General features: G+C 47.0%; 1 protein-coding gene across 1 annotated transcript in view; it reads right to left on the reverse strand.

Annotated features, from left to right (window-relative positions):
- The window catches only part of LOC144722329 (stromal membrane-associated protein 1-like), a 150,054-nt gene that overhangs the window by 14,450 nt on the left and 113,469 nt on the right, over positions 1 to 22,135 (reverse strand). Inside the window, exon 7 of the mRNA XM_078600498.1 lies at positions 14,129 to 14,238. Within this exon, the coding sequence (XP_078456624.1) occupies positions 14,129 to 14,238 (110 nt within the window). The remainder of the gene's footprint in view (positions 1 to 14,128; positions 14,239 to 22,135) is intronic.

Raw genomic sequence — 22,135 nt, forward strand, 5'->3', positions numbered from 1 at the left:
ATGTTTCAATGAGCACTTTGAATAAAAATGTATACACCCCAAATGTGTAGTTATTTTTATCTCAATCACCATTTTACGTCTCAAAAACAAAAGTCGTTAAAAACCTACTCGTAAGCATAAATGTTTTAAGGATAAAAAAAAAATCACAATTGATACCACATGTCTGCAAGTTAGCCATGCTAATGAACGAAATCCCCACGATATTATAAAAAAGGAAAGATTTTCAATTTCCGTCATGCCATATTTCAAGGTGGGAATTGTTTTTATTTCCCCACTTATAGCGCCACCTGGAGTGATAACTGTTAATTTACCATCATAAAAAAATAAAGGAGGCATCAACTCCAGGGTTGTGATTCTGAGAAATGTCAAGTCAATTGCCAGAGCACTCAATCTTCCACCTGCAGTTCCTCAACTTTGAATCCCAAGAGCCTCAAATTCCACCCAGCTTTCTTGAGTCTGTCAACCAGATGACGGACTTAATTAAACACACGTACACACATGGGGGGCGGGAACGGGAGTTTGGGACCAGGTGGTCCCTCGTCCTACGGAGGGGGTGCGGGTAAGGTCAGGATTTTCTGTTCGTGGAGTTTTTGTTCCCCTCAGTTTGCGATGGGCGGATTCTACCGGGCTCGCGTTGTGTTGCAATAAAAACAGAAACACATATACACATGTACCTTACATTTAAGAGATTGGTGGTCAGGGATAGGATTGGTGGTCAGGGATAGGATTGAGGATCTATATGGGATATATAATAATACAAGTCTCAATGAGGCTCAACATTGGTTTTTTTTTAAAGATGGCCCTGTTTGAGATGCTTTGTCAATTCCTAATTGAGTATTTTAGATTGTAGTAACCACCGGAAGCAAGGCTCATATTGTGATGTAAGATTTTTTTGAATATGCAACGAGTGTGTTTCTGAGTTGAGACCCTCAGAAAGTTGTAAATATTTGACAGTTATTCATGGTCACGTTTATTTATCCTCATTACTCATCATTTGGCGACACTGTGAGTCACAGGTGCAGAGCAGCATGTGTCAATGCAACGGCATTACCGAGCCTCATCACACAGGAAGGTGTGATGAGGCCAGGTAAGTCATACAGTGAGGGAAAAAGTATTTGATCCCCTGCTGATTTTGTACTTTTGCCCACTGACAAAGAAATGATCAATCTATAATTTTAATGGTAGGTTTATTTGAACAGTGAGAGACAAAATAACAACAAAATCCAGAAAAACGCATGTCAAAAATGTTATAAATTGATTTGCATTTTAATGAGGGAAATAAGTATTTGACCCTCTCTCAATCAGAAAGATTTCTGGCTCCCATGTGTCTTTTATACAGGTAACGAGCTGAGATTAGGAGCACACTCTTAAAGGGAGTGCTCCTAATCTCAGCTTGTTACCTGTATAAAAGACTCCTGTTCACAGAAGCAATCAATCAATCAGATTCCAAACTCTCCACCATGGCCAAGACCAAAGAGCTCTCCAAGGATGTCAGGGACAAGATTGTAGAACTACACAAGGCTGGAATGGGCTACAAGACCATCGCCAAGCAGCTTGGTGAGAAGGTGACAACAGTTGGTGCGATTATTCGCAAATGGAAGAAACACAAAAGAACTGTCAATCTCCCTCGGCCTGGGGCTCCATACAAGATCTCACCTCGTGGAGTTGCAATGATCATGAGAACGGTGAGGAATCAGCCCAGAACTACACGGGAGGATCTTGTCAATGATATCAAGGCAGCTGGGACCATAGTCACCAAGAAAACAGTTGGTAACACACTACGCCGTGAAGGACTGAAATCCTGCAGCGCCCGCAAGGTCCACCTGCTCAAGAAAGCAGATATACATGCCCGTCTGAAGTTTGCCAATGAACATCTGAATGATTCAGAGGACAACTGAGTGAAAGTGTTGTGGCCAGATGAGACCAAAATAGAGCTCTTTGGCATCAACTAAACTCGCTGTTTTTGGAGGAGGAGGAATGCTGCCTATGACCCCAAGAACACCATCCCCACCGTCAAACATGGAGGTGGAAACATTATGCTTTGGGGGTGTTTTTCTGCTAAGGGGACAGGACAACTTCACCGCATAAAAGAGACGATGGACGGGGCCATGTACCGTCAAATCTTGGGTGAGAACATCCTTCCCTCAGCCAGGGCATTGAAAATTGGTCGTGGATGGGTATGACAATGACCCAAAACACACGGCCAAGGCAACAAAGGAGTGGCTCAAGAAGAAGCACATTAAGGTCCTGAAGTGGCCTAGCCAGTCTCCAGACCTTAATCCCCTAGAAAATCTGTGGAGGGAGCTGAAGGTTCGAGTTGCCAAACGTCAGCCTCGAAACCTTAATGACTTGGAGAAGATCTGCAAAAAGGAGTGGGACAAAATCCCTCCTGAGATGTGTGCAAACCTGGTGGCCAACTACAAGAAATGTCTGACCTCTGTGATTGCCAACTAGGGTTTTGCCACCAAGTACTAAGTCATGTTTTGCAGAGGGCTCAAATATTTATTTCCCTCATTAAAATTCAAATCTATTTATAACATTTTTGACATGCGTTTTTCTGGATTTTGTGTTGTTGTTATTCTGTCTCTCACTTTTCAAATAAACCTACCATTAAAATTATAGACTGATCATTTCTTTGTCAGTGGGCAAACGTGCAAAATCAGCAGGGGATCAAATACTTTTTTCCCTCACTGTACGTGTTAAACGCACAGGAAGGTGGCACGACTTTCACAGCCCTTATACATGGCACCCCCCACCCCCAGCAACCATATGCACAGCACACTCTCTGTAGAAATCCTCATTTCATACGTGTTGCGTAACTGTTTTGATAGCTTATACATGGAGAGAACATAATCAGATGTGAAAACATAATCCAAATGTAATTGTCAAGGCAAATCCCACAGACACCATAATGGTCACTTCGCTTAACGGTTTGTAATAAAAAGACAAAGTTCATGTTCTTATTTTATTTTGGGTCATGTGCCCTGAGGCTTAGCTTGAACTTGGTGTCTGATGGAGGTCGAAGTTAAGTTACATGACAAAGAGACCAGCTCCCTAACATCTGAGATGGATACACTATGGGTGAACATTATCAATGTTTAACGGTACATGTCTGCATGTAAAACATCTAGGGCAGCTTAACACAATTGCTGCAATCAGTGCACAGAAGACAGTGAGAAGTATAGGTGATAGCTACTGCTCCTTATCAACATATAACTTATGAACTCAATACAATGATGGAATTACCCTCTTTGCCACTTCAATGTCTTTATATCCCTGACGACTCTCATCACATTTTCAAAAGTGGCTTAACACGAATACTCAAACGTGTTTATTACACAACCTCCCAATACATTATATTACTTAGTTGAGTCATCAACCGTAATAAACACATTCCTGCGGAGGGAGCTGGTAGGAACGTTGGGTTGCTCGGTCAATGGCTAGGGTCAACGGCGGCGTTGTGTATTCCACAAATATTGCCCGACTGTGAGGGCGGGCACAAGCCGGCGTGAGTAGGTTAAACGTTGAGTTTTATAAGGGCACCACGGGGTGACCAGCCCCTCCCCACACAGCCCCACCACACCCCTCCGACCCCCCACCCAGCCCCACCCTCTCCACCCAGCCCAGCCCCACCCTCCCCACCAAGCTCCTCCCCACCCTCCCCGACCAGCCCCTCCATCCCCTCCCCTCCCCACCCAGCCCCTCCCTCCCCATCCAGCCCCTCCCTTCAGAACGGACGGACACAATAATCCCCTGTGGGCTAGTGGAACCAGTGGATTCCTACCAGTATCAATTCATGCCTGAAGGAAGTCCTGCCCCAATGCAACAATCTAGCTCCTACACCACAGGTGCTGATTTCATCACTCGGTGTCGACGGTGGCTCTCCACAGTGGATGTATCAACGGACATGTGCCTCTCTGGGGCTGCCACTCCTTTCTTAGTGTCGACCACTGGCCATCACCCCGACTCGCAATGTGCTCTGCCCAAGAACACGCTTTACTTTTGTCGTCCTTCCCTCGCACCTCCGAATAGCACAGTTAGTTATGTACGGTGCGAAAAAAGTTTAAATATATTAACAGTCAGTACGATGTCTCCAGCATGCGTATGTTCTCCGTACCACGTGTTCCTCTTGCTGTATCTCAGTGCAATTTAAAGCATTTAATTCCCCATGCCTTTTTGAGCCCTTTTGAGATTTCATATTTTCTTTGTCAATGTCCTTGTTTGTGATGTCATATCAGGTAATTAGCCATAATTATTCAAAATAAAGGTTTTTGGGTTACATCGCGATGTAACAAAAAAAACCTTTATTATGAATAATATCTGTCGCGAAAGCCTACATGTTAAGCCATAATTATAACATCCTTTGTTGGCAGATTGGTTTGTTGATTTGCATGATCAACTTCAGTGTTTCTAAAGCACTCCAACCTGCTCTCATGAACCACCTGCATTAAATATTTGCAAAAAGGGATAAATAGTGCGATGTGTTTTCCTGTCATATCCTCAAACAAATATCTTCAATATTTCAGTGACATTAATTTATGTAATTATTATTGAACCCATTGCATGTCCGCCAGATTACAGGCTGGAAAACACCTCGGGGTGGATCTGCGCATTGTGTCCTCTGGGATTGTGATTCTCCCTGTAGAATATGTAGTCACGTGAGAGGGGGGCATTTTCTGGTATTGGTGGTGGAGGAGTTGAGAAAAAAAAATAGAAAATCCAGAACTAAGTGCGGGGATGGTGGGGGGGGTCATTATTCTCAATCTCTTTACACCTGTTCTCTCCCTTCGATGCTAGTCTGTCTTTTCAGGAGCAGTTCACTTTTCCTCTCCTATTTCCAGTCTCGTTCTATCCTCTTAGGGAGGCTTCCAGGGAGGGGGACTAGGTGGATGGGGCTGTTGAGGAAAGGATCCCATATTGCCTCGAATTCTGTCTCATTTCCTTTTAATTTATTGCTGAGGTGTTCCCATCGCTGATAGTATTTACAGCGAGTAGTATCAATGTGTCAGAGATGGGGGTTCGTGGTCTTTCCAATTACTTAGTAGATATTCCCTTGCCGTGATATTACTTGCTGACCCGCTGAACGTACTGGACATCTGTGAAAACGAGTTTCATAGCTCATTGGATTCCTCCAGTTTAAATAATATATTGATGGCCTGGAGTAGGGTATGCTGCGGCTTCGATATGCTGGGGGGGTTTTAAGCCCCAGAGGGAGAAATAGATTGAGGGTGAGATATTTGTGGAACATATTCTGTTGAAATGCCTCGTGGTGTGTAAGTAAAATTAAATGATCTCCGGGCATGACCAAATGGCGTGGAGGTATGTCTGGGTGGTATCTTTAGAGCACCTGGGGCAGTCTGGGGAAATGGTGGTGGAGAATTTTGCCCTCCTCTGGTTGGTGAGGCATGTTCTGTGCATACATTTAAATTGGATGGTTTTGAGTGGGAGGGATCGCTCACAATTATCTTGAACCAACTTTGCAGCCTTAATTTTTAGGTTATTTAACTGTTCTGCCCCACGGCAGCTATGGGGGTGCGCTTACACAGGGACTTCCTCATATGGTGTTGAGTTGGTCACGTGACCAGGAAGTTATGATTTAAGGTTCTCTAAGCCACGAGGAAGGGGTATCAGCCATTACACAGAGTACAAAATTTAGGCATAATTAGCGTCTCAGTAAAGACAGGTGCATCTGTTCATTGTGACTTTAAGAAGCATTGTCTGTAAGTTCAGTTTCAGTTTAAAGTCAGTTTCAAAGACAATGCATATATTGTCAGTGGTTTTTTTGCATTTTGACTGCAAGTATTGTGGTTAATGCAGACATGAATCCTTGTAAAAAGGTTTCAGTTTTGTTGCCAGAAAGAAAGGGAAACAACCCTATTATTCTATTTCGTTTATGTTCTTATACTACTGGGAATGCTGTTATGTTAGGATTCCCGTTATAATGCTGTAAATGCCTTTATAATGCTGTTAAATTGGTATGATAAATATGAGGCCGAGTTAACAACGAAGCCTGCCACTTGCATGACTTTGAATGTTATTTGTAGTTGGATAAGTCAAGCCAGACTTGTGCCCATGTAACTTTAATGCAATCTTGAGAGCAAGGATGAAGAAGTATCTCATCCACAGTTCAGTGTTATATGCAGCACTGTACATTTGGGCTGCAGTATGTTGATTACACAAAGTGACCTTATTTAACACAGTAGCTTATTCTCTTGTTGTATAGCTATTCAGTGCTAATGTATGTGCCTGGTCCATCCAGGACCTATTATTGAGATTCATGTTATCTAAGACAATGTTATGATGCTGCAGTGTTCATTAATTGTATTGATGTTGCAAGTATTACCAGATGCTGTATTTTGTGCTGTGTTTTCCCACAGTTTTACCTCATTCTATTCATTAAATACCCTGGCTCTGAAGGTTCATTGAATGCGAGGTTAACTACTCGGATAGTGGTGCAACACAGCGCACAGCGAGGCCGAGACATTAACCATTCCATATGGTTATTTCCAGTTGGTTGTTATACCGTCTATGTCATCAGCAAATCTTAAATGGTTAAGATTTTACTTCATGCATGTTTACGCCTGTATTTCTGTACTTCACATTTCGCAAAAAAATCTTCTGTCGCCGTGAATAAAATTGGTTTAGGAATGTCTGCTTTTCTGACTCCAATGCTAATATGTACTTTGTTACTTTATGAATGAAACCCGTTGTTTACTGCTCTTTTTAATAATTTCTAAAGATATTTTATTTAGGCTTTGGTTTGTGAGAGATCGTATAACTGCATTAATTCACACTGAGTTAAATGCTTCTTTGCAGTCTACAAAGGACAGGCATAATGGTATTTGATATTCATTCTTCTTTTCCAGAATCAGCTTCATGGTATGCATGTGGTCGATAGTAAGCTTAGGTGGTTGTATGGCATCTACGTTTTCCCATTATTCTGTTCCCAGTGATCTTTGTGAACAGCGTACATACGTGCGATAAGGAAATAATTGGTCTGCAATCCTTCAGGTCAGTTTTATCGCCATCTGTGAATGGCGGAAATAAAATATGGAAGCTCCTGGACCACATGGTACAAGCGTGAACATCATCAACGGTGAGATAACTATTTAAGAAAATGTTTACACAGAAATAAAATACCTCGATCATCGAATTTTACCTCAATAATTCATGCAAGAATATTTTTTAAAAATATTTTGTGATTTTCTTTTCAAAGAAAATTCTCAAAATGGTTTAATTGCTTTTTTTGTAGGCAATCTTGATTTGAAGCTTTCGTGACTGCAGGAATCCATACTCTTTGGTTCTTTCGGTAAAGTCACGAAGATATAAAAATAAAATAAATCACGACGTTTCGGGCGCAACACAAGCATTCGTCATCAGGTGGGAAAGCATGGTCTGCTGCTGAGGCAGACTGTTTTAAAAGGTTTGAAATGGGTGTAGCCCATTTCAAACCTTTTAAAGAAGTGGCCAGGGCTAGTGATGTTAATGTGAGAAATTAGCATGTAACTGTAAGATAGGAGAGTGCCCTCCTCGACGAGGGCACGGAAGTGGCTATGTTAATGTGAGAGATTAGCATGTTAATGTGAAATCGAAGAGTGGTGCAATCCAAAGCGGCCTCCTAGACGAGGGCACAGAAGTGGTTATGTTAATGTGAGAGATTAGCATGTTAATGTAAAATCGAAGAGTGGTGCAATCCAAAGGCATGCGTGCAATCCAACGGGTGCCTTGCATCGTGATTTCTTTTATTTTTAGGCAATGTTTATTAAAATGCAGTGTTTGTATTCTTTACTTTCCTCATGTGATGTTATTCCTTTGTGTTCAGACTTTATTCATACTGTAATTGCTTATCAAATGAATTGTGTATTAATATTTTTACTGTAACTTTTTTACAATTGTATATTACCAGGTAAGGCCCGTTGAGCTATATAGCTCTTTTTCTGAAGCGACCTGGCCACAAAATGATAGCTCAACGAAGTGGGTTATCATGTGGAAATGTATAGCAACCAAATACTCTAAAAGTATGTTTCCAAATGTAGAGGGAAAACCCGGAGGACCCAGAGAAAAATCCACGCGATCACAGGGAGAGAGACATGTAAACTCCAAAAATGCAGGCGTCAGGATTGGGATCGAAACCGGCGAGGTAGTTAACATCTCACCACCGTGCAACCATTATTATATACAATTCCTCGACTATGACAATTACCTGACCTCCCTTGAAATGGCGAATGCTGCATCTCAATGAGCTCTCTGTTGCAAGTAAACATATTAATTTACATGATTTTGTCAGTAAAACAAATGTTCTGTGAAAAAGGCCAAAAGTGTATATTATCTCCACACGAGTACTGGATGGTGTTGGTATTCATTGGTAGACCTCGTCCAATGGTGAAAATTGCACACTCCTATGACAGGGGCCAGTATATAGATAGGATACATTTTAATTAATTATCACCATAGCCAAAGAAGAACTGTGCTGAGTTGCTGCCCTACCTATATCCAGCGAAGGCGTGACATTGAGGGATGGCTTGCCCTTGCCCTGTGCTACTGACTCAACCATGGCTATTTTTCACGGGCCACCCGATGTGATGAGTGGCAACATCCGACGGTTCTCGAGATGAGATTTAGAACGCACCCTTAACAAGGGAAAGGGAAAAAAACACCTGCCTGCAGCCTCCCATTTATCCAATGGCAGATTTCATGCCCCAGTTCATGTTCAAGATTGGCAAATTTTGAGTAAAAAAACGTACAGAAAAAAAGTCTTGGGTCACCTAAAACACAAAGTCGAGCACAAACTGTTAAGTGTCCTTTCAAGTGCAGGTCTCACCAACAGAGGTCTGCATAAGTTTAAAGTGCATCTTCGTACTTATCTATCTGTTTTTATTATTAAGGCAACACGTGAGTCCGTTACAGCAAGTTTCGACGTGTGCATGAACCATCAATATAAGCTAAACCGGTTATGAAAAGCAGGGGTAGAAAGATTGGGAGCAGGCCTGCTACCTTTGTACTTGTTTATTTGTGGAGACGCTTACCTGCAGAAACTCACTGGGATAAAGACAATGTCTCAGAGGATAACCATCAACACCAATGTTGTAAATAACGTATTTGTACAAACAGTGGCATAACATGTATGTCCATTATGTACCAATGAAAAGAGCCATTTGTTTCATCAGATGTCTATTACTTAACCACATAATGGGCAAGGGTCCGGTCCTGCAATTGCTTCCTCACACCACTGCTGGTAGAAGAGTGTCCACTTGGAAAGCCCAAGAGTCCATCGAGAGTATTTTGGTCTAATTTTCCACCCTGGCCAGACGTCTTGGAAGATGATGGGAGTATCCACACTTTACAACCACCACATGCGACGAGCTGATCGAATGTGGTCAATCCATGAATACTGACAGGTGGACAGAGGAGGAGGGTGTGGGGGGGTGAGTTTAAGAAACTTTCTCCATTGTTTGAAATGTAAAGTCGGAAGATCAAACAAGGAATATCTGGATTACAGGTTCAGTTTGCTCACCATTGCACTACAGCAGCGTTTAGCCAGGTTAGGGGGTTTTAATCGATTTTTTTGCAAGAAAGAAAAGAGTAATCATGCGGATAAAGTGACATTTGTAATTCATGACTGTGGTTTTGGGTGATTAAATATTTATAATTTGGGAAATTAGATCAGAAAAAACCAAGGCCCTGCTCTTGTGAATGCTTCCACAGGTTCTTCATTGTTTCAATAGTCATCAGCATGCTCACTAATTCCAAAAGGAAATTAATTTGTGGATATGGAATTAGAAATCACGGATTCCATATGGAGTGGCGTGAATAGTGTCTGTGGTGTAGCGCCAGTATCGTAGATGTGGAGTCTCTAGCACTGGGATGAGTACGGAACGGAAGGGCCCCTAGGGGGCATGGTTCGGGTGACAGCGAGAGAGAGGTCGGGTGAGGACATGGTAGTCTGGGTGAACCCGAGATAGCACGTGACCGGATGAGGTAGTAACGAGGGCCAAAGAGGAGGTGAGAGAGACACGTGATGTGGGCCCAGTCTCCGAGAAGGATCTGGAAGGGGGCGTGGCCAAGGGCGGTGCCTAGCCACGCCGCAGCCCATAAAGGCCGAGTCCCGAGAGCGATTTTGGCTGTTCGTCTCTGGGAATGGAATCCGCCGGCTACGTCTTCGGTCTTCGGGATTCACGCACGGCATCGTGGACCAGGCAGGGAGTTAGCCAACCTGGTCCGAGTATATAGTTATCCCGTTCAGTGGTGACGTAGCTAACCGTGGTGGTCACCACCCTAAGTCATTATCCCGTCGAGTTGTGATGTAGTTATGCGTGGTTATTACCACTCTATATCGTTATCCCGTTCAGTGGTTATATGGTTTACCCCGTTGTATTAAGAATAAACGTGTTGCCTCCAAGTTCGAGTGTGCGCCTCTGTGGAACCCGCTACACATACAAACAGGCTTCGTGGCAAGCGTACTAAAAACAGTCCATCTGGCCACTTAACACAAAACAAAACTACATCATGCGCACACATATCACACCGCATATGCATTAATACATATTTCCATCCAAAAAGAATTAAACCGCGTTACTAAAGAAATAAAATGCAACACACTGTTAAGAGTGCATAAAATGCAATCATACCTGCTGTGCCCCTTTTGTTTAAACGACCGAACAACACAAGGTAAGCAATTTTGGCTCCCCAAACAGCGCTGGCACGAACATGCATCTAAGCCAATTTGTATGACCCAAGCAATTTCAAAGCAGCTGTGCTAAGTAACAATCTGCTGCGTAAAGAAATACACGGCAACAGGGGGGCATGGCGAGCCCTTTGAGCACATGTGCGACTTGTTACATTGTGCGTCTCGTTTAAGCATTTTTTTAAATTGAAACTAAACTATTTAACACATTCCTGCGGAGGGAGCTAGTAGGAACGTTGGGTTGCTCGGTCAATGGCCAGGGTCAACGGCGGCGTGGTGTATTCCGCAAATATGGCCGACTGTGAGGGCGGGCACAAGCCGGCGTGAGTAGGTTAAACGTTGAGTTTTATCAGGGCACCACGGGGTGATCAGCCCCTCCCCACCCAGCCCCACCCCTCCCACCCCCCACCCAGCCCCACCCTCCCCACCCAGCCCCTCCCCACCCTCCCAACCCAGCCCCTCCCCACCCTCCCAACCCAGCCCCTCCCTCCCTCCCCACCCAGCCCCTCCCTGCACGATGGACGGACGGACACAATAGCCCCTGTGGGCTGGTGGAACCAGGTGGTTCCTACCAGTATTTTAGCAAGTAAGGCCCACTGAACTATGCAGCTCTTTTTCAGAAGCGACCTGGCCACAAATGACAGCTCAACGAGGTGGCTTATCATGCGGCAATGTACAGCAACTTGATACTCGAAACGCATGTTGATTCTACATGTGGAGGGAAAAACCGGGGGGACCCGGAGGAAAATCCACACCACCACTGAGAGAGAGACATGCAAACCCCAAATATACAGGCACTGTCGCAGGGCCGGGACTGAACCCACGACCTCCTGCATACCAGGCGAGGTAGTTAACATATTGCCACCATGGCGACCTGTGTGACAAGCCGAGCATAATGTCAGATCAGCAAGGCAGTGGCTCTTGCTGTGTTGACGGGCCTGTTTATCAGCAGCTTAGAATTCAGTGCATGGAACTAAACAAATTCAATGGCAACACATGCAGCATTGGAGCACACAGTTCTGAGAGGCATTCCGTGTGAATTTACAAAAACCTTCAGTAATTTTCCTAATCAGATAAACGTGCGTAAATAAATATATATTTTTGCGAGGGAAATGTAATTATGACTTCTTTATTGAATTATTCACTTTATTAACGTGATATATGATATCAGTTCTCTTTAAAAAAATAAACATGAAACCTTAGTTAAGTAGGGACAGGTGTTATACATTTGTTACAATGAGTTTTTACCAATAATTTTCAGAATCGGATATCGCGCTACGGCAAGAGTGTACAAATTGTCCTACTGAAAGGAAACGTTCACGTCGCAAGGTCTAAATGGAAATTTTACAGTCGGTGGCATGCTTGTAAATGTCACACAAAGGCTACAGGCATCTGTGAAAAGGTAAATTGCTGACTTCATGCAAATCAGCCCAACAGTAAGGGCGTTGACCGTGAACTATTTCAGTTTCCCCTTGTACAGTCGTCTACAATTCTGTTCGCATTTCCCTCCAATTCCCCTCCCACTTCCAAGACTGTGCTTTAAAACCAGCCGGTAAATAGTCAATGACAATGTCCCTCATGTCTTATGACAGATAGATTCACTTGATACAGCAATTTTGCTGTGACGGTTCCACCTGAAGACGGAAGCTTGTGTTGCCTCCGAAACGTCGTGATTTAATTTATTTTCCTTTTTTTTTACCTACGTGACTTTACCGAAAAAACTTCAAATCTAGAATAGATTCACAGTGGTTCGCTGGCCACTGGCATCAAGGTCAATTCAGAACAAGGTCATGCCGATATACATTATTATTTACTTAAAAGTACAATCAAAGATACTCATGCAATTGTATTCTATATTGTTTGTCCTTGATTTGTGTATATCTATGTGCCTATATAAGGAAAGTTACGAATAATAAATCATACATGTAGCAATAAATCTGCATTTTCATGAGCTTCACAACCTGAGTGGCTGTTTTGGGAGGACGCTTTTATATGTTTGGGCAACTCAAGCTGGCCACTAATTTGGCCTGGAGTTCAAATTCTCTGGGCAGACTTCACTTCATGGGCAGACCGACATTCCCAACGTCAGAATTCAGGTGGAGAAGAAAGACTTAATGGAACCTGAAATAATCAAAAATGTTGTCGGTGGAGGGAACATAATTTAACATTCAATTTAATACTCTTTGGTGCTTTCGGTAGAGTCACGTGCGTATAAAATGACTTCACTGAAAGAACCGAAGGGTATGGATCCCTGCAGTCACGAAAACTTCAAATCTAGATTTAATTTAATATTGAACAATTAGCATTTAATTGTGTTAGCAATGCTCACAAGCATTTCTCAGAAAGTCTTAGTCAAAGTATTTCTGGGAAAGATCTGATAAGCTCATGTGATAGCACGAGTGACACAAATCAAGGAAATACCACGTCCTCAACCAACTTTAGTTCTAATTTAACTCGAGTTTTCGGAGTTATAGAACTAACTAAAGACAACAAGAGCCAATGTCCCATGGAAACAAGGTATACATTTAGTTAAGTCTTAAATGTATACATGTATGTTGAGACAAAATCCATGTCTCCAAATACGAACCCACAACTTTCAACAAGCTATGTCGTTAGTACATTTGGTATTCGTGCCATTATTATTATTATTACTACGCAAAACTATCATGGAGGCGCTATGTTTCATATAGTCTGGAGTGGTTTCACAGTTTGGGGGCGACGTGCCTAACCCCAATCGAGAATTTTGTGAGTGCATTTAAAAACATGGCATATTTTAATGACAATGCAAAACCCTACAAACCTAACTCAAAGTGTTAAACCATGATGCTTGATATTACCATGAACTCATAACTTATCGAATTTACCATAAGCTTGCTGTTATCATTAACCAACTATACCTACTTTTAGCAATAGCCTGCAGCCACTTAGACTTATTTAAACAATACACATGGAGATAAAACAGATATGCAATATCACGGTTATGTCATAACCCAAAATCCATAAGCAATAGCGTTAACAATCTAAAAACAAAATCTGTATCCAATTCATGTTCTGGAAGCGTAGAAGATCAACTATCATCATGATTGGGTTATCACAACCCCGAGAGTATGGTCATACAAAAATATATATCTTGATTTGAAGCTTTCGTGACTGCAGGAATCCATACTCTTTGGTTCTTTCGGTAAAGTCACGTAGGTAGAAACAATAATAGATCACGACGTTTCGATGGCAACAACAAGCGACCGTCTTCAACAAGCGACCTGAAGACGGTCGCTTGTTTTTGCGATAGAAACGTCGCGATCAATTATTTTTTCTACCTACGTGACTTTACCGAAAGAACCAAAGAGTATAAAAAAATATATATGATTGCATGAAGTTACACCTGCCGATTCATCACACTTGCATAACACATTCACAACACAGTGCCATGTGTGACCTCCATACCTGTGTGGATTGCGGCAGGGGATTTGAAACCATTGGTCCAAAAATGTCCTGATCTTCACTGGCAGGCGCTGCAGACTGAGCATCGCCATTGCTGGCAGCGGTTGGCGACTCTGAAACAACATAATATTTTCAGCCAGACAGAGCCACCATAGAACATTTTAAATGTTTCTCACGAGCCCATCTGCGCCACATTTTCCTGCCTGTGTTGGATTTTTGAGAAATACATAACATGGCCTCCCCCACGAAAACAATACAAAAAAGTTGTAATTTCTGGTGCACTTAAGAGCTTACCATAATGATCATAATTTTCAGAAATTACGCACACAACTCACGGCTATTTTTTCCATGTCTAATTAGTAATCCAATTTTCTAGGACATGTTAATGTAAAGGCCTCTTTGTTTCAATACACTCTCTGCAATGTTCTTAAATTATGGCAGTGGTGAAGGCCTATTTAAAATAAATGTAATGAACTTGATGGTTGTTTAATTTTAGAGCGTCGAGATGAGGCACACTACGTATTCATCAGACAATAAACACAGTTGGATCACTGTACATATCTACCAGTTACATTTAAACATACACAATCATTGTTTTTTTCAGCAGACGTGCCCCCCCCCCCCCCAATGATGAGATCAAAATCCCTCATTTCGATCGGATCATTGGGGTTTATTAGTAATAAATCAGCATTTTGCAACCCCCACTGCCACTGTGTAGCATATTATTACGTGCCAGGGACTCTATGAGATGATAGGACAATAGACTGAGTCCATAATTGGCAATAACTAACGGCAAAGCAGTTATAAGTGACTCACAGAATTGTGCACAGTTGCGTATACAGTACACGACTTCCCTGAAGGCAATTCACCTTCAGCGAGCGCGATGCCGATCAAACACGGTTCGAATTCGACCCTCGATCGATGGCTGCGCCATCGCCGCACACGCGTCGAATAAAAAGCAAGGGACAAGTCCTTACTTAGTAACAACTCCTATCATTTTTCATTGCTGGAGGGGTTGCCCCCCCTACCTGAAAACCCTAGCTCCGCCATTGGACTGAACACGCTGCTAAATATATTAAATGCAGTGACAATCTTGATTAGTACAAAAAACGTGTATCCCAACTGCCTGACATTTTAAGCAAACTTAAATTTAATTCGGTCGAGATTAACTGAAGAAAAAAATGCTTGGTGCAGCGTTTTATATTTATTCACAGACAATATCAAATAGATCAATCACTTAAAATATACGACCAAAATAGCATTTTCATTAAATGCACTAGGTGATTCAGGAATACCAAGGTATTGACAGAGAGCTTTACACAGTAGGAGTCAGGAAGTTGGAATCTCTCTTCCTTGATGAATTCAGAGGCTTTGCTGTCAAGAATGGTCCCTAGATGACCAAAAGATTAAGAGCTTTACCTTAGCCCTTCAGAGCACATGTTAACCCCAAATTAAGTAGAGAAGCACTTTTATTTCAGCCAGAATTGATGCCCTACTGTCAATACTGATCATTATGACTTGCTGTCGAGTGGCTGCAGTGTTGAGCAAAGCATACTTAACTCAGAGTAGAGACAAACTGAATTTAATTCTTGCTAAACATTAATGTAAACGCTTGTGCAAACATAACGACTTAATATTATTTCCAGCTAATAGTGAGCAGTGATGTGAGTGTATTGATGTATGTTGAATAGAAGATCACAATGGGGGGTTACATTTTGGGTACCATATGCAAATTTGCAGAGAGAATGGCCCTGATGCCCAATTGGAGTGAGCCATATATACAGGGGATCTGTATAACTTTTATTAAAATCTATCGGGCAAAGTTACCATGAGGACAATGGCATGATTGTAATTCCATGCATACCAATGCATTGTGTCCCTACCTTTAAAATAATCGCTTGTGTATACGTAACCAGTACCAACACTTACTATTATATCTCAAAGAAATGCACATTGTAACCACAAAATACATAATTTGTGAGTAATATGTGACAATTGTTTAAACATAGAAGATGGCATATTTTTGGACCAGGCATAATGTCTCTTAAAATCGCATCTACATGTGTAGAGGTGTAATTGTGTATGGGAGCGGATGGCAAACAAACACAAGGGGCGTGGTTAGGGCCGTACACATAGGAGGTGGCCACACCGACGTCCGCACCTGCATCCCCCACGGGCCCCTCCCGGGGGGGCCGCGGACTATAAGAGGGGGTGAGCCGGAGGGCTCGAGGTCGAGGTATCAGCTTTAACCAGCGAAGACGGAAGACCAGCTAGAATAGGCCCCGGAGCTCCCCTGGCTCGCTGTCCTTATCAGGGCCGACCAGGGCAAGCCGGTGGCGTGGCCCCGAGAGCCCAGACTGACGAGCAGGTCTGGGAACTCAGGGGGTCGGATCCCAGCTTGACCAGGGCTGGGACAGGTAGCCTCCCCTAGCTCCCTAGTGGAGGACTTGGGCTTAGGTTAGCGGGGCTTAGATGTTGTGTCTCCCTGTTAGCCGAGTAAGGGGACGTTACCCCTTAGGTCCTGTGTATACTCGCTAACTGTATACAAGTTGTGTTAATAAATAAGTGTGCCTCCGATCCCGTCGTCAAGCCTCCTGAGTAATTACTACATCTGGTGTCAGAAGTAAAACGTCCAAAGATGGACACACGAGGGACGACACGTACCAGGGAGTCGGAGAGGGAGGACACCGCGGCCGAATCACCACCAGAGATGGCCGAGGTCGGATCGGAGCAGCCGGGGCCGAGTACACCCGCGCCGCTACGACAGGAGGGGGGGGATGCGTCGGCCGAGGGACTTCGGCTGGCTCACTCCCGCCTGGCGGAGCTGCTCTACGCCGCGGCCGCCGTGTTGGAGGAGATCACGCGGCTGGGAGCTGGAGGGGCTGCGCGGGAAGACGGCAGCAGCCGACGCACGCCGGCATTTCCCGCCACCCCGACGCGGCTCGCGGTTAAATTTCCCGCCATCACTACAGTGCGAGCAGAGGGCGGGGCCGGCCTGCGTCAGGTGACTGCTGAGGGCCAAGCACGAGCCGTGACATCATCAACGCCGGCCAGCGCGTCAACAACGGAGCGACCGGCGATGCCATGCTCACAGCCCGCCCACACTGTAACGTCGGCTGGGAACGAGGGAGCGAGATCCGCAGCCACGGACGTCGCCTTACAACAGCGACTGCCGCCTCTCAAGGAGTTCGTGGGAGCGGATGGAGATTGGGGCGGCTTCAAAAGGCGGTTCATCGCTCATCAAGAGATGGCGAACTGGACGGACGCCGAGGCACTATGCGCGCTGCCGGCGATGCTGGACGACGACGCCCTGGCTACCCTCACCTCGGCGCCTAAGGAAAAGCGCGCCACGCTGCACCTGGCGCTGCAGCTGCTGTCAGCCGTCTATGGGCCGCCTTCGGACTGCAGGCAGCTGTTCCACGATCGGCATCGGGGCGCCAACGAATCGCCCCTGGCCTTCCGAACGGCTCTCCTGGCCCTGGCAAAGGCAGCTTTCCCGCGGATGGACGAGGAGGGAGTGGACGCCATGGTGGCTGAAAAGCTGCTGCTACTCGCCGATGAGCTGGACATCGCCGTCTTGGCTCAAGACGACGGAGAGATGTCGTCCCTGCTGGTCGCGCGCCACATCCACGGGGGCTTGCGGTCCCTGCGTCGCAAGGCTGCCAAGGGGGTGGCCGGCCATGCCATGGCGGCCACCGCCCTCCCATCAGAGGAGGTCTGCGGGGTGGAGCGGCGGGGGGAATGGAGATCGGCGGCACCGCAGGCTCGGAATGGACCGAGCCGCCAGGAGCAGCCCAGGCCATCTGGGGCGCTCACACGCTGCTACAACTGTGGCCTGCAAGGCCACGTTGCGTCAGGATGCCGGGCTCCCCGTCAGCGCGGAGCGACACCTCGTCAGGACGCCACGCCGTCTCCACCCAAGCTCCAGCAGAGAAATACGGCGAGTCGTGGCACCTCACACGTTTGGCCCATGCACACATCCGACACACACTCACGCGCTCAACTGAACAGGGTTCGAAAATCGCCGCCCATCGCGCGCGATTGTTCTGAAATGCGGCGAGCGCTCCAACCGGGTCAGTGGTCGGAGCTCGCCCATCGTGTCGTTGCTGCGTCGGCGGGATCATCGGTTGTGGTCGGTCATATTGATGGGGTAGAGGTGCGGATTTTAATTGACACAGGGGCATCGGCGACCATTATATCTGATTTGATTTATAACATCCTTCCCGTTCAAAGTCGTCCCTTGCTCCCTGTTGACGTGCCATGCTATGCTGCTAACGGGGGCTCGCTGGGCATTATTGGGCAAATCCGCGCCAAAATTTGCATTGGAGACATTAAATTATCCGGGCCTGTTTTGGTTTCCTCCTCACTCGCGGTTCCGTGCCTGTTGGGGACGGATTTCTTGGCCAAAATGCCCATCCGTATCTTGATTGACCAGGGGTGCATCGAGCTCCCATCGGGCCGACGTGTTACATTTTTGTCTTCCCCCACCACGGAGCGTCGGGTGTTTGCCACCGTGCAGGCGCTCGTGACAAAAACTGTGCGCGTACCCCCGGGGGCTCAGATGCTCGTCCCTCTTAGGTTGCGTCGGCCGTTTGCTGAAGGGGTTGCGGATCGGGGGGTCTTGTTGGGACCATCTCGAGCCGGGGTCAATGGACCCGATTTGCTAGCGGCTCAGACCATGGTGAAAGGGGATGGGGACCCCTTCATTGCAGTCCTTAATGTAGGATCGCGAACGGCCGTGGTTCCTCAAGGGACCGTGCTTGCACACGCAACGCCGGCGCCCTATGAGGAACCACTCGTGGGTCAGGTAACCACCGATCCTCCGTCGCGACCGCATTCGGACTGTGATGACGGATGGCTGGATGCACTTTGCGCGGGATCTGTGGATCTGTCCGACACGCAGCGTGCGCAGCTGCGAGTTCTCCTGAAAGAATTTGCCGACGTTTTTAGTAAACACAAATTTGATATTGGTTGTACTAAATTGCTGCGACACCATATTGACACGGGTGACAGCGCGCCAATCCGCCAAAATCCCTTTCGGCTCAGTCCCGCCGAAAAGGATCATGTCAAATCGGCTGTTGATGACATGCTAGCCGCCGATATCATTTCCCCTTCCAACAGCCCGTGGGGCGCACCGATCGTTTTGGTGAAAAAACACGACGGCTCACTGCGGTTTTGTGTCGACTTTCGGCGATTGAACAAAATTTCTGTGGCAGATGCGTACCCGCTTCCTCGAATGGATGAGTCGCTCGATGCCTTGGCGGGGGCGCGATTCTTTTCCACCCTCGATTTACTATCTGGATTCTGGCAGCTTCCTCTGGATGACGAATCAAAACCTAAAACTGCTTTTCGGACACCGCAAGGTCTCTTCCAATTTAACCGCTTGCCGATGGGCTTACATTCTGCGCCGGCAACTTTTCAGCGGTTAATGGAACTGGTCTTGGCAGGCTTGCAATGGGATTCGTGTTTAATTTACTTGGACGATGTCATCGTCTTTAGCAAATCCTTCGAGGAACACCTCCAGAGGCTGCGTGCTGTTTTTCTCAAAATGCGGGCTGCCAATTTAAAATTTAAACCGCAGAAGTGCCATTTGCTCCGCGAATCGGTGCGGTATTTGGGTCACATTGTTGGGCGCTCGGGGATATCCACTGATCCCGCCAAAACGGAATGCGTCAGCTCCTGGCCGACTCCCACCTCGGTGGGAGAGGTCAGGAGTTTCATTGGGTTCGCGTCGTACTATCGACGGTTTGTGGCTGACTTCGCTACGATCGCGAAACCATTGCATGCCTTGACGTCCAAGGGAGTCAGGTTTCATTGGGGGCTGGAGGAGGAGGCTGCTTTTCACGCCCTCCGGAATGCCCTGGTGGGGGCTCCGCCGTTGAATTACCCCGACTTCTCACAACCCTTCTTGCTCGATACAGATGCAAGTAACACGGGCATCGGGGGCGTGCTGTCCCAACTCATTGGGGGCGTAGAGCATGTGGTGGCTTACGGTAGTCGGGTACTGTCTCCAGCGGAACAACGGTACTGCGTTACCCGTCGGGAATTATTGGCAATTGTTTATTTCATTCAGCAGTACCGCCCATATCTGTACGGTCGGCGTTTCACCGTCCGTACAGATCATGCGGCCCTACAGTACGCTCTGCGGGTTCAACAACCATCGGGCCAGTTGTCTCGATGGTTAGAGATTCTCCAGGACTACGACTTTGTCACCACATATCGTAAGGGCGTCCGCCACACGAACGCTGACGCCCTGTCACGGTTGCCACCCACTTCGGAGTGCGCTTGCCTCCTGGGTTCGGGGCGTTGTAGGCCCCCGAACGTCACCACCGATTCGGTCCTCGTGGCCGCCGCCGATGCGCCTTCGGCTTCGGGTCCTATCGAGCAAGAAGGGAGGGATTCGTTGCTGGGGTTGTCGGTCGCGGAATGGGGACGCCTCCAAATGGAGGACACCTCCCTCCTCGCTCTGCGCCGTCGCGCAGGGGGGGTTGGGCAGGGGGTGGCGAACATTGACTCGTGGGGGTTGTTCCAGGGTCTTTTAATGCACTGGGACGGAAAAACACGCCGCCAGCAGCATTGAGGGATAAGGTGGTATGGGCTGTTCATGAGCGGCTTCTGCACTTGGGGGTTCACAAGACCTTTGCCACGCTCCAGCTCGATTTCTTCTGGCCGGGCATGGCAAAGGACGTGGGGGATCTCCTGGGGTCGTGCACGCAATGCGCGCAGCGAAAGCCACCAGCTAGGGCGTCCAACCCTCCGCTGCAGTCCATAAAGGTTTCCCGGGTTAACGAGCTCGTTGCGCTAGACATACTCGGCCCATTTCCCGCTACACCCAGGGGGAATAGGTATTTATTGACAGGGGTCGAATACTTCACGAGATGGCCTATGGCCTGGCCCCTGGCCAACCAGTCGGCAGCAGCCATCGCGGAGGCCTTTGTCCAGGGCTATGTCCTCGACAAAGGTGCTCCGGAACGGCTGCTTACTGACCAGGGTAAGAATTTTTCGGGAAAACTCCTCCGCGAGGTGTGCGACCTCTTGGGTACAGAGAAAATTCGGACCTCCCCGTATCACCCTCAAACTGACGGGATGGTGGAACGGCTGCATCGGACCATCACGTCTATGCTGTCCCAACAGGTGTCCGAATCCCAGACAGATTGGGACCTTCGCATAGCCGGTGTGTTGCAGGCCTACAGGATGGCTCCCCATGCGGCCACCGGATTTTCCCCTTTCTTTTTAATGTATGGCCGCGAGGCTAACCCTCCTGTGACGACCCAGCTGAAGCTCTCGGCGCCTCAGGCGAAGTCTACCTTGTCCGAACACGTTAAATTTAACATCAGCAAATTGTCTGAGGCGCGGGAAGCGGCCGTGCAAAATTCTGAACTCCGCCAGAAGGCGAACGAGAGGCTTCGGCTGGGGCGGGTACATGTGTTCAAATGGAAACCAGGGGACAGGGCATGGTTGCACTGTCCCCAGGTGCCACTGGCAACCTCGTCAAAGTTGGTACGGCCGTGGCGGGGGCCAGTGGAGGTCGTACAGGTCTTACGGCCGCAATGTGTTCGCGTCAAATGGGGGAGGCGTCGGTGGTACGTGCACCCCTCAAGGTTGAAACCGTTCATTGCGCCGGCCCGTGGTTCACACACACACACGCATGGCCAAACGTGTGAGGGGTCCGCCGACTCCCCGACGTCGCTGCTCTCGCCTAACATGACATCAACTGTTCCATCTCCAGGTGCAACAGGAGTGACGGGTCCACGCCCGCCAACCCCTCCCGGAGGGGTCGGGGGTCACTCGGCAGCGACGCCAGACTCTCTTGCACCCGGACCGTCACCAACCACCACTGAGCGTGCCGGGTCGAGCCCTTGTGACGGGCCCGCCGCGAGAACGCGCGCCAAAACGCGCAGACTATTGTGAGGTCGGCCGTTGGGGGGCCCTTGCGGACAGTGGGGGAGGGGCATCCGGAGCGCGTGTATATATGTTGGGTTTGCGGAATGGGGTATTTATTCGGGAGGG

Source organism: Lampetra planeri, chromosome 14 (assembly GCF_965212315.1).
Source record: "Lampetra planeri chromosome 14, kcLamPlan1.2.h2, whole genome shotgun sequence".
In the NCBI taxonomy this organism is placed as follows: Eukaryota; Metazoa; Chordata; class Hyperoartia; order Petromyzontiformes; family Petromyzontidae; genus Lampetra; species Lampetra planeri.